General features: G+C 39.7%; 2 protein-coding genes across 4 annotated transcripts in view; one reads left to right on the forward strand and one right to left on the reverse strand.

Moving 5' to 3' along the window:
* Positions 1 to 13,144, forward strand: part of OGFOD3 (2-oxoglutarate and iron dependent oxygenase domain containing 3) — a 43,348-nt gene that overhangs the window by 10,521 nt on the left and 19,683 nt on the right. For 2 of the 3 annotated variants that reach the window (XM_027471685.3, XM_072025664.1), the window contains exons 4-6: positions 3,370 to 3,434; positions 4,058 to 4,114; positions 10,449 to 10,602. In XM_027471685.3, the coding sequence (XP_027327486.3) occupies positions 3,370 to 3,434; positions 4,058 to 4,114; positions 10,449 to 10,602 (276 nt within the window). The remainder of the gene's footprint in view (positions 1 to 3,369; positions 3,435 to 4,057; positions 4,115 to 10,448; positions 10,603 to 13,144) is intronic. The other variant, XM_072025665.1, reaches the window with a different exon arrangement.
* The window catches only part of LOC101802295 (urotensin-2 receptor), a 51,134-nt gene continuing 42,106 nt past the window's right edge, over positions 4,117 to 13,144 (reverse strand). Inside the window, exon 2 of the mRNA XM_027471492.3 lies at positions 4,117 to 4,425. The gene's annotated coding sequence lies outside the window, so the exon portion shown is untranslated. The remainder of the gene's footprint in view (positions 4,426 to 13,144) is intronic.

The raw sequence follows: 13,144 nt of genomic DNA on the forward strand, positions 1-13,144 counted from the left end.
CACATGTAATCAACTCCCCATCTACATTTAGCGTTCAGATGTTTTCCCCTGTCTGAAAGGACCCCGAGGAATATTCGATCATCTTGAGACTTCATTTTCAGTCTTCATCTGGCTTTGTACTGCAGCTATTACATTTTCAGCTGTGAATATCGTCATTTCTTGTGGGAGTTCTGTATTGATCCACTTGGCCATTTTGGATTCTACCACATCACCGTGATCATCTGCAGCTTGAGGAACTGAGAACGAACATGTTTTACTTCTGAAGCTCTAGTAAAGCTTATTACAAGAGCTGCTCTTGAACGAGTGTAAGATGACCTGTTTCTGTAACAGTCTTCTGCAGCCTTTGGAGAACTTCAGTGAGAATGGGAGGTCTGAAAAGCTCATGCTGTGTCCATTTAAATAGCTTGCTACTGTACATATTTTTAAACGTTAAAGGGAAGGTGAAGTGATTTGGGTGCATACATTAAAAGAAGGCCGTCAATATCTCTTTTAAATGGAGACTTTTGTGGAGTTCTGCTATTTCAGTTTAGAAGCTCAAAGCAGTTGAGCATACAGCGGTTTTCTTTTGCTCAGATTGTCTTGGTTGTTTTTTTCCAAACACGATCCAGACGAGGAGAGAGAACAGGGCTTTGAGGGCAGGGGTGAATGCACTGCAGCACTGACATGTAAGTGCACTGATGATTTGGGCTGCTTGTTCACCAGCCTGTCTGCTTTTGGGTCAAAATATGAAGTGGCTTCAAATCAAACCAAGTATTGTGTCAGCCATGCCCAGAAATCCTTCTTACTGGTAAGATGGAGGTTACCGTTCTTTCCAAGCAGCTCACCTAATCATACTATTATTATTTTGATTTTGTTAAAATAATGTGAATGGTATGTGGTGCATCAAGAGATGCCAGATCCCAAGATGAGAGTGCTTTTTCCAGGATATTGTACATCAAAGAGGTCATTCTAATTTTAGTGCCAGTCAGGTTAATTAACTGTTGCTACTTGCTATTTTCAGTGTAGAAAATAAGGCTGCTATTAAGAAGGTATACTTTTAAATACTGTTTAACTGATGGGAAATTAGGCAATAAATATGTCCTTTCCTGCCCACAAAATACATATAAACATGTACTTCATTCAATTCAGGGAGATATTTTAGGGTCTTGAGATGTAGCTCTCTATCATAGCAAATCTGAATACTCATCTTTTAGCTTGGTCTGGAGCTCAGCAGAAGCATTTGGCTTGAATCAAGTGGTGTCGTGTTAAAGGGGTGTAGCTGATTAACCGTTACGGGCCCGGTTGGATTCAGAGTACTGAACCAATCGGACATTCACCAAAACTGGGGGTCCGTTCGGACATTCACCAAAAACGTAATAACCACCTGGGGGTCCGCTCAGACAGTCACCAAAAACGTAATAACCGCCTGGGGGTCCGCTCAGACATTCACCAACAATGCATTAACCGTCTGGGGGTCTGGTTAGATTCAGAACACTGAACTATCACGGATAACCACCCTCACCCTAGTTGCATTAATGAGAGCTATCACAATGCAATCAAGTATGGTTTATTACAGCAACAGATAATCAGGTTCTTTTGGATTGCCGGTGATAGTGACTATCTGCAAAAGCAAGCTAGTATGCATGAAATACACAGGTGTTCTAGGTGTGGGTTCTAGGTGTGGGTTCTAGGTGTGGGTTCTAGGTGTGGGTTCTAGGTGTGGGTTCTAGGTGTGGGTTCTAGGTGTGGGTTCTAGGTGTGGGTTCTAGGTGTGGGTTCTAGGTGTGGGTTCTAGGTGTGGGTTCTAGGTGTGGGTTCTAGGTGTGGGTTCTAGGTGTTCTAGGTGTTCTAGGTGTGGGTTCTAGGTGTTCTAGGTGTTCTAGGTGTGGGTTCTAGGTGTTCTAGGTGTTCTAGGTGTTCTAGGTGTTCTAGGTGTTCTAGGTGTTCTAGGTGTTCTAGGTGTTCTAGGTGTTCTAGGTGTTCTAGGTGTTCTAGGTGTTACAGGTGTTCTAGGTGCGCAGCCTAGAAATAAACGCGTTAAAAGGATCAAAGACTCTATAGAGATTTATAAGCAAATATTCAGATCTCACCCAAAGGCGTCCCAATGGGGGGGGAAGAGAGGCTCAGCCCGTCGACTGATCCCAGGAGTCAGGAGGTCCTAAGGATGTTGTATGTCCTTGGGATGGTATCTCCCCTGACGATGGTATCTTCCCTAACATCCCCTCTCTCTTGGGCCAATTTATATTATTTTCTATCTTTTAGGTGGAGCTTGAGTGGCTCTAGTCAAGCATATCTTAGTTATGATTGGTGTAAAGTTTTCCCGTCTCCGTTTAAAGTAATAGGCTCCGAGAAATTCAGGGCGCATGCTCAGTGAGGGGTGGTCGCACCTTGGAGGCGGGTAGCTTTTGGGATGGAGGTGTGTTTTGGTATTATAATGATATTATAATGAGCAAAAAGAACACTAGGGTACAGCATTTGTCAAAACATGACAGGTCTTTGGCTTAGGGTGGCAAAAAGTGCAGCTTTGTGCACAAGAACAATCGAGGCCCCACCTGATTACAGAGCCTAGCCGTGGTGTCTCCACTCCACTCTACGCTCCGTGGTGTTCCTTAGAGCTAGCACACCAAGTTTCCCCAGCGCGATAGCATCTAAGCCTAGGGAATGCTCAGATAATGCAGTTATGCCCTACCCTGAAAGCCTCTTCAATGCTGTACCTTTTCCTTAAAAGTGTGAATGTTAGTTTTATTTTCCTAGTTACTTCAGGCATTTACACCACAAGTGGACAAATTGATTTTTTCATATATGAAAACCTTTCACTCCCTGGTTTTATTTTACAGCAGTTTAGAAACTGGGAAAAAAAAAATGTCTCTGCAAGCCTTAGAACTGTAGTTGTTCTTTTATGCAGACATTTGTATCTGTATTAAATATGAGAGGTATACAGGAACTCATGGTGAAGTTTTACTAACAAATGCTGGGCGAGTTAAGTATTAGTGCTGTTATTTGAGCACTTCACAAATATTGGAAAATTAGTCATCTTTGTGTGGAAGGGAAATGTCTTCAAGAAGGGATCCAGGAACAAGATGTCTTACCCTTAGTCCCTGGAAGACTGGCAGTTCTGTATGTTGGATTTGAATGTCAGCAATAGTAGTCCTGTGCGTTAGCCATATGGTACCTTAATCTTTTGTTAATTTGTAGAACAAACAGAGGGAGGCTTGCAGTTGTAAAGTAAGCATTAATATTTTGGACCTGAAAGCTAGAAACTAATAGTTTTGCTCGGGAGTATATGGAGAATGAGAGCCAACTTGGGATGTTTCTTGAAGGTTAGTGATAAATAATGATAAGCCCTTCTTGCGCTTCTTCCTCTTCTTTAACTTTTGTTTCCTTTCCCAGGCATCAATTTTGGACTTGCATTCCGGAGCTCTTTCAATGGGGAAGCATTTTGTTAATCTGTACAGGTAAAGTTGGGCTGTGACTTGCTGCCATTGTTACCCTACAACTTCAGTACTCTGAGCCTTTTCAGATTTCTCAAGCCTTGTGGACTGGGGTTTGGAATGACCAACTGTAGAATTGGTTAGGTTCATCACAGTTTCCATGGCTAGTTGAAAAGCTTTTGTGGCATGAAAACTGGAAATAATACCTTATGTTGAACTGGGCTCTTTGAAAGCTACTATTACCTTTATTTTTAGAGTTCTTGCACCAGCAAATAATATGTTTGGTGGATATTCCCCCCCTACCTTTACAGTTACAGTCAATAGATTGTCAGCAGTGGAAGAAGTCAAATATCTATACTTGCTTTAAAAAATCTGAATCCATGTGCTTATTCGTGATGTGTGATGGGACATTTTTCATGCCTGGGGAGTTCTGTTATCAGTTGCTGTATATTGATCACTTATCTTTTAATACTTGATCTTTGAGCAATGCTTTGGGAATTTCACACTCAAACATTTGTAGGATTTTTGAGCTGGGTTTTAATACGTGGGTTGTGGTTAAAGCACAGATGGGGAGAGAATACAGCTTGGTATGACTCGGGCAGTGTGATTCAGCAATGCCCATTTTAGAATGTTGATTCATTTTTCAGGTACTTTGGGGACAAAATTCAAGACATCTTCACAGAAGAGGATTTTGCATTGTATCGGTAAAAAATTTGAATAACTGTAGGATGAACTACAAAACACAACTTGCTTTTTTGTAGAGCGTAAGCTGTAATGGGCTTGTCCTATGTGATGGATTCAGAGTTGCAATTGAACTTGCAGCTCTAAGTAGTAATCTCTGAGAATTACGATGTCTTAAATTTAAAGCAGCTGGTGTTATTTTAGCTCCATCACCAATGTCAGACTAATATTGACGGTGTAAATGGACTCCGATGAGGCCTTGCCCCATGTTTCACTTGCAGCCTAAGGGGTTGATGGTTGATGCCCAGTTTTAGCATTTGCCAGTCCTGCAGACCTGCAAGCAAACAGAGATGCTTTTCTGAGTTTTGGTTATTTGCTGGAACGTGTCAGCTGAGATATGAAATACTTTAACTGGTATTTCACATCTGTTATCCAAGAGGTGTTGCATTAGATGATGAAGACAGTCCCATACTATTATCACTTCAGGAACTTGTTTTTTGGGGGGCAAAGTGTAGCAAAACATTAAAAATGCTAAAGCAGGAAGTGGAAGGACTTCAAATTACTAATGTTCTGGCTTGAAAAGTGGAGCGTACTTTCCCCCTATGAAGCCAGAATATGAAGTAGTGCTATAATGTAATAGCTTTGGCATCTGATGCTTTTAGCTTTCTGTAGACCTGCTCATATACTTAACGAAGACAACAAACAGAACGAGCTCCATGTGTCTGAAGGTGTGTTGCCAAAGTTTAGGATCAAGCATTCTTTGTTGACTAGACACAATAAATCTTTAGTTAAGCATTTCAGTTGCTATCTCATAATTTAAAATGTACCTGGCTTGAGTATCTTAAAGTCTAAAGTTAAAGCTTTTTGCTCTTTTTGTCCTTTTTTCTTGCATTTGTGAAGGAATCTGACCTCCCTCTAGTGGTGGAAGTAGTATCAAGTAGCTAAATGCATTAATGGATAGGTACATGTATATTCCATACACCCAGCATATCTTATTCATTTTATTAGTTATAGTAATTTTGTCTAAAATATTAACCAATTAGAGTTTATTACTTAGCCTAAACATTTTTCAATACCGTTATGTTTAGGGATGACCATTGTTCAAATGTGTTTACTTCTGTCCCACAACTCATCACAAAAATGTGACACTGATTATTACTGAACTTCAAATGCGTAAAGAAAAATAGTCTCTGCCTCACCAAGCTAGTGGGGAGTAATGTGAAAATAATAGTCTTTGTGCTGCCTACTGTTCTACAGAAGATCAAGGAATCTGCAGAAATAATACAAGTGTATGGGGAGGTGGTGTCTTACTGCAGATTATTTATGTATTTCACATGAACAGAAATTCATATGAGTTATGGAAACATCGAATGTTTCTGACCCTTATATTGTGGGGTGAGAGCACTGCTGGGGAACATCAATATTCCATTGGTTTTGCATGCCAATGTAGGGGATGTTTCAGGCTGCTGGATATGAATCCCATACTACGTATATTAAATGCTTTTCTTCATATTAATGGCAGTGCTTTAACACAGACTGTAGTGCCTTATGTCTTTCATGAATGATTTTATGCTATTCTTGGGAACGTTTATCTTCATTACTTTTATTTACCTACCAAGGTCTGTTTAAAAATACACTCTTGAGAGAGATAACTAGATGTAATTCATGTCTGAGTATTACTGATTGCAACAATAACAAATCTGAGTAGGCATTCTTAGCCAGGAGGCTGGTTTCTAAACTGTCTGTGTCAGAATTATGTTGCTTCAGAATCAATTATGCTTTCTAGGCTGATGCTTTATCCTCCACCTGACAAGCATATTACAGCAATTCCTCTTGTTTCACATAATAGATGCATCTTTATTCAGAAGAGAGACCTCTAAATCTGTGTGCTTGTTTTAAAGGTTGTGACTTCAGCAGAAAATAGCATCATCAAAGATTTATTCCAAAAACTTTATAACTTATTAAGGCACAGATACGGAATGAGCAGAAGGGGAACTAATAGTTGACTTTCTTCCTTTATTTATTTTGCACATCTGACTTCTGCTGGAGCTTTCTGGATATAGAAGAGCATTGCATTGCCTGCTTCTGCTGCCTTTGGTGCTTTTCACTGGGAACAGTGCATAGACATCGACAGTGGGCTAGGGAAGCTGTGTGGTTTCACAGAGCTTTGTGAGTGTTCCCGTCTCTGTGCTTGAAATCTTGTTTTCCACGGTGACTCTCACAGTGCTTTCTTTTTGCTGGCCTGACAGAGATTGTATTTTACAGAAATTTTCATGTGACACTTCTAGTTCTTCTCAGTCCTTGCTTATGTGGCTGCTGGTATGTTAACCTGGCAACTCTGCAGTCTAGTGAACATCCTTTCCCTTAGGTTCTGTGTGTCCTAGACTTCTAAGTGCTTATTGACTAATCTTTTTTGTTCTTCCTGATTGCTCTGATAGCAAAATAGTTTTTGTACACCACTTTTATACAAGGTGATTATGTTGTTTTTAGTGAGTGGTGTTCTGCTTTTCCCCAAGCCTGGCTGTGCATTTTGATAATCTCCAGTGACTCGGTGAAAATGTTCGATTGCTGCTGACAAGTGTTGCGAGGAGTCAATTTTTTTTCTTACTTACACTGACTGGATTCGGTACTCACATACTTACCACCATAGCAGAGCTGGCTAGTGCATCCAATCAGAACCAGGTTAGACCCAAAGCAGCATGAATGGTAGAACAGCCACAGTGTTTATGAAAATGAATTTACATGTTTACTGCACTGGGCTCATTCATTGCTTCCTCGATAGCGCTTTCTCGACTGAAATTTCCTTGGCCTGATTTGCCTAAGCTGTAGAGAAGAGTTATAGGCTAAGAAGAGTGACATTATTACCACTTTTGTAAAACAACTATATGCAGGATTTGGAATAAACTGGGCACAGAATGAGTTGAAGTACATAGATGCATGTGTTTGGATACATGCTCTGTAGTAGTTTAGGGAAAATTTTGACCTCTAAAAAAGACGTGCCTTTGCTAATACAGCAAAGTAAACATTTGATTCCCATTTCATTCCGTGAAGGACACACGAGATACCTTATGGAGTTTGTGTTTGCAATGATAAGTCTGTCAACCTGTTGAGGACTCCTGCGGTGGGGTAAATATGACTGTGTGAAATGAAGGGCAAGCAAAGCTGTCACAAAGCACCCTGCAAAGCATATGTTGCACAGCACAGTTAGCTTTGCCTTTGGCACTTAACTTGTAAAAGGATGTTTTTTTTTAACATATTTAACTACAAGCTCAGATCTCCTTGTCATTAATTGCAATAGCATGATGCAGCGTTTCCCAGTCAGATCACTCTTCTGCACCTTAACCCCCCCCCCCCCCATTAAGTATTAAGTTCGTTATGTAGCTTTTAAAAACTTAATTTGAATTGCAGCTACTTATATTTGACAAAGGAAGAACTTCTGCTGGCTATTCACAGGCAATGAGAAAGTCTTCCTTTGCATCTTTTCATTTTTCCTTTTTAGCTCATAGGATCTGTATACTTTTTTTTTTGTCTCATCCCACATTATTAGAAAGTGAGTATTAAATATCCTACATGTAGAAATAACATCCGTGAGCTGGCTCAACTAGGAATTTCCTGGAGTTTTGCTGTATTTTGAGGAGTATGGTATATACTCAGCAGGAAAAAGCATTTAGATACTCAAAGGTATTGCTGTTTGGAGCTTATTTCCAGTAATTTTATGCAATAAGGGTTATTTGTTCAAGTATCAGTGGAAATCTGCAGTTTATTCAATACTTGAAGCCAATAGCACATGGGAATAAGAGGCCAGCAGTGTGCTTCCACACCCAGAGACCAGCTACATGGTTATTGCTAGGTCAACTGAAGGCAGGTGCTTTCACGAGACCAGGATAAAAGCTAAATCTATGCTGTTAAACCTGTCACCTCAACTCCTTCATTACTTGTCTCCCCATTTCCCCTGCCTACTTAATTTATAAACAGGAAACAAGTTGTTTTTGAAGCATGTGCTAACTTTCTCTTTGCGGCGTGCTTCAACTTTGAGCTTGTTTTCCTCTTCTTCTGATAACCCACTGGCCGGTCCAAACCAGCTAGGCTTTTGGTGGTTGTTTTTGTGTGTCAGGAGACAAAAATGTTGTGTTGAGGAGAGTTTTGTTTCCTGCTTGGTTTTGCAAAACATCCAGTCTTGCCTGAAGCTGTTGCACATCTCAAAGAGAAGTGCGGCTTCAGCAGAGCCTTATAAACACCAGGCAGCAAATCTTAATAGAAAGTGTTTGAAAGTGGGAAAGGAATCAACCTAAAAGAGGAAGCGGTATTGCTTAATGAGCAGTACAAATGCTGGAGATTTAAAGTCGTGTCAGGACTGTGGCACAGCTACTTGCAGATATATTCCAGCTGGCTGATGCTCCTGGCCACCCGGTGTCAGAGCCGAGGAACAGACTACTTTAGTATTTGCGGGTTAGGCTATGAATTCTTCCGTTGGGCTGTTCAAAGTGCCTGATTCCTCCAATTCATGGTGAAGTGAAATGAGTAGCTATGTCTGACGCTTTTTGGGAAACATAAGGCAGCCTCTGTTGAAGTCCTACTTCTTGGAAGGAAGACAGAAAGATCAGATACCCACAGGCATGAGAGGAAGGACTGGGGACCCACAGATCCTTTCCTGATGTCACTTTTACAACACTGCCATTCTGTAGCTCTCAACTTGAAACCTCAGTTTCTGCATCTGTGTAAATACCTGAAAATCTCATCTCTGAATTTGCTGGTTTTCATAATTCACAACTGAAATAGTTTGAATTGACACCTGAAAGCTATAAGTTTTTTAACTTGTCTAAATTTAAGACAGGTTAAAAATCCAAACTGTATGTCTGTTATTGATTATTTTTTGGTGGGGACAAGCTGTGAACAGGATGAGTAATTAAGCCTTTTTTTTTGATCCTTGTCTTCAAGAGGTGCCTTTCACAGTCCAACACGTAGGTCTGGTTTTTAGTTCTGTCACTTGTTGTTAGTCACTGTTTGAATTCCCCAGAGGAATACTTGGGAAATGGTTTCTTGTAAATTGTGTGGAAGTTCAGTACAACCCAGTAGAGAGATGTCTGACACAGAAAAGATACAAAACTAGTAATGTAATTCCATAAAAACTTCAGAAGAGTGTTCATCCTGAGTATCTTGTTCTTGTGTGCTTCCTTTGAAGCGCTTGGGAAGGAAGAAAAGGAAGACTAAGACAACAACTAAGAATGTGGTAAATTGGGAGAAAACAGTCCATTAAGACTTTATGGAACACAGAGGATTAGATTTTAAAAGAAAACATTTTCATTTTATCTCACTGTGTTATTGCTTTCTTGTTGTTGTTGTTTTAATTTCCTGCAAGTTAAATACTGGCTGTGTGTGTTTGCTGGTGGGATTTGCCAGAGATCTTCCTGATGAGTCGCAAATCTCTTGTCTTTAAAAGCATTGACTGAACTAAAGCTGACACAGTTTGATGGCCCTGTTCTAGATCTGTATGCAGTTTTTCTGTCCTGAAAGACAACATAGGATGCTGCTATATGAGCAGTTCTATGCAGTGAAGCATGTGTGATTATTAGTCTTCTATTTTTATGATCTTAACAACAACAACAACAACAAAATCTAGCCAAACAAAAACACGTTCTTTTCCCTGTGCTTCCTGAGAGAACCACAGGAACAGCCAAGGTAGAGATACCTTGGTTGAAACCTTCAGAATAATTGGGGAAAAACATCTTGGTATTTTTAATCAAAATCTGGTTATGATATCAATACATATGTTGGCCTAGAACCCTGAATTCATGGGCCTGAGAGACTTCATCTGTTAGTTTAAAGCTATCTTAAAAGTAGTTGAAGGTTCTTCCCAAGAAGCAGCCCTTTATGAACATACACATTTCCAGTCATCTGCTTTGGATTAAAAATATGTATGTAAAATAACTTAATCTCTTTAATTTTTCACTAGTTAATAAACAACGTGATACAATTCCACAGGAAAACACACTGGTTACGCAAAGAAATTTTAAAATCTAGACCACCGGAACTATCAAAAAGGAACTATCAAATAGTTCCTTTTTCTTAAGATTTTGAAAATAATGACGATAATAAAAAGAGGACAAAACAACAAAGAGTGCAGCAGATTTTTTTTTTCTTTGCTATAGTAGATCTCAGTTGTTTAAGGCAACATAAGAGGGGGAAGTATGGGTATATGTTTCCTTTGATTTACTTTCTGAGGAGGAAGCTTAGCTCTGAGGAGGCAGTAAAGTTGAATGAAGGAGGATGTAGAAGAATTGAGAGAGGTGCATCACTGTTTAAATGGGGCCTCTATGCTGTTTCAACATTTAGTGTGCTGTGTTGTGTTCTTTGCAGTGATGTGAGACGGAGAATTCAAGAAAAGATTGCTCAGACTTTCGGAATCAGCTCTTCCGCCATGTACCTGACTAAGCCAACGTTCTTCTCCAGAATTAACAGCACAGAAGCCAAGACAACGCATGATGAATACTGGCACCCCCACATCGACAAGGTAAGTGGGAGGCTGGGATGGGTTGCAAATGTTTCCAGTTATTAATAGATCACTTTAAAGTTATTTTGCATTAAACAATTAGTCAGGCATGTTTGAAAACTGGAGCTTGTAAAAATCCTTCAGGAGAGGAACCTAATGGAAAGGGAAGTGAATTTTAGAAGGATAGGCTAGGAGCATTCCTTTTTCTCTTGTATTCTGTATCTTAGTTTTGTTCTTTAGGGCTGTTAGAATTAATAAATTTTGTGAATGACTACTTAGAAATTGCTGTTTTGTCAAAAGCTGTTAAAACTGATCTGCACCTATGGAGTCTTCCAGTGCCACTAAAGCTGTGTTTCCAACTGAAGTGTAGCTTTTTCAGCCAGACCTAGCAAGAACTGTTTCAAAGGTGCTAAATCAGATGTTGTGACTTGATCTGTGTCTTTGGATAGATGCTCAGCATTTACATTTCAGTTAAGTATAAATGGAGGGTTTGTTTGCTTTTTAGTGCACGTTCTGTGAGTATAGGTTCTTCATAGCTTTTCAGACTGTCAGAGAATCAAATTTCACTGCATAAAGCAGGAAACTGCAATAGCTCGTGGGTATCTTTTTTTTTTTTTTAGTCTCAAAAAGTGTATCTTAGAATTTAAGACTGATTTATTACTGTAATGTGTTTTTTGTCTGCACAAGTAGGTTTGCCAATGTTCTCATACTTTCTTTACTCTTCTCTACATGTGTTTTGCATTGGTAAATGAATAAGCTAGTTGGATAACCTTGCAATTAAGTGTTCTACTTAAGTCTCTCCTGTACACATTATTTTGTCATTTAGAAGTAAATCTGTTTTCATGATGAGAATTTGTTTTCTTTGTGCAAGCTGCTTCTGTGTTACGGCATCCTGACAGTGCCTGTACGTGATGAACAGTGGGCTAGATGTTTTGTTGGTTTTATCCATCTGTTTGTCCACATTTTGTTTATCTGCTTCCTAAACAGCCTGGTAGGTAATTTACCAAGTGATTAGCTTTGGCTTTTTCTAATTTTCTAACACCCTCCACCCACCCTCCCCTAGTTTCAAAACAACAACAACAAAAAAAAAACACCCACAAAATGTGGTCTCTCGAATCTGATGTGCATTATCTAAACCCTAATAGTTTCTGTAGTGTACAATTGGGTAGTCTGATTTGACAGTCGTGAAGGATTATTGTCGCAGTTGGGACAGTTACAAAACACCTTGTTCATGATCATGTAGAATTTGACTCCCCCCAAAATCACATACCTGTTCTAAAATGTGAAAATGTGGTATGCTAGATTTCAAGGTATTTTCTGGGGGAAGTATAGTTTGGATTATACTGTGTGAGTTAAAACTGTGCACTGTCCTATTTATTATGTGTAGATAGTTTGAACGCTTTTTCATTTCTGTAACAGCTGACTTCCACAGGAAGCTCACTACTGGGAAAGGTAAAGCATTCAGACTGCTGAAGTGTTTTTTGTCTGCACCTTGAAATTATCTTCTGTGTTTGAAATACATTTTAATGTTATTTTCATTCGTGCTCTTAAAAAGCATCCTTACAGTGAGGATTGCATGTGAACATGCCAATGCTGGGCCACTGTCTGCGCTGTCCAGACAGCATTATATGTTAAGCTGGAAGCCTTATGTGGGTCCCACTTGTGTGGATCAGTTCCTTTTATTTTGGAGGGAGGGGCAGGGAACTTTCCAGACCACAACTATGGTGAACAGTGTTCCTGGGTACAGTAGTACAGTCTCTGTACAGTCCTATGTACAGAGACCTAGAGCAGTTTTTTTGTAAGTGCTTCTTGAGCTCATGATGTGGTGGTCCAATTCTCACTCTTTGATCTTCACATGGAGCAAATACTGTCAGCAGTGCCAAGTGTTGAAGCGAGATGGACAAACCACCGTGGGCTGGGATCATTCTCAAAGAAACTGCCTCAGCTCAGTCGTTTGTCCCTTCTCTGGGATATGGGACTTCAGTTATTGCCGGGTAATGTATGTACATCTGTGGTTTAAATGATAGCAGTTTGCATATGGTAGTAGAAAACAGTTTGAACTGGGCTAATGGAGCCCTAAACAGGGTCTGACAGGGAGGCATCCTCAGTCCTGTTCATGTCCATCGTGGAAGTCCATATTACATCATCTTGTATCATTGCTTCTGGATATTGATCTTCACTTCTGGTACATGATTCACTTGAAGTAGTATCAGAGGATTAATTTGAATCCTTTCCTTGCTGCACAAACAAGCCTCTAATTTCTGTCTTAAGTACAATTGGAAGGGAGCTATCTGTAGATGCAGTGTTCTCTTATGTGTTTACTGATCATGGCTTCCAGAAAAAGTTACAGTATGTGTTGAATATATAGGTCTGCATATAATTTTAACCTACTGTAGACGTACATATGTATTATATAATGTACATCTACATTGTAGGTATATAAAATGTCCATCTATATTGTGTGCTTAGAAAAAGGTAAAAAATAATTATATAGAGCTGGTCAGGTTATACAGCATTTAGATTCAAAGCTCTGCAGGAGACTGAACTCAAACAGGAAGATCAG

Source organism: Anas platyrhynchos, chromosome 19 (genome assembly GCF_047663525.1).
Source record: "Anas platyrhynchos isolate ZD024472 breed Pekin duck chromosome 19, IASCAAS_PekinDuck_T2T, whole genome shotgun sequence".
Classification (NCBI taxonomy): Eukaryota; Metazoa; Chordata; class Aves; order Anseriformes; family Anatidae; genus Anas; species Anas platyrhynchos.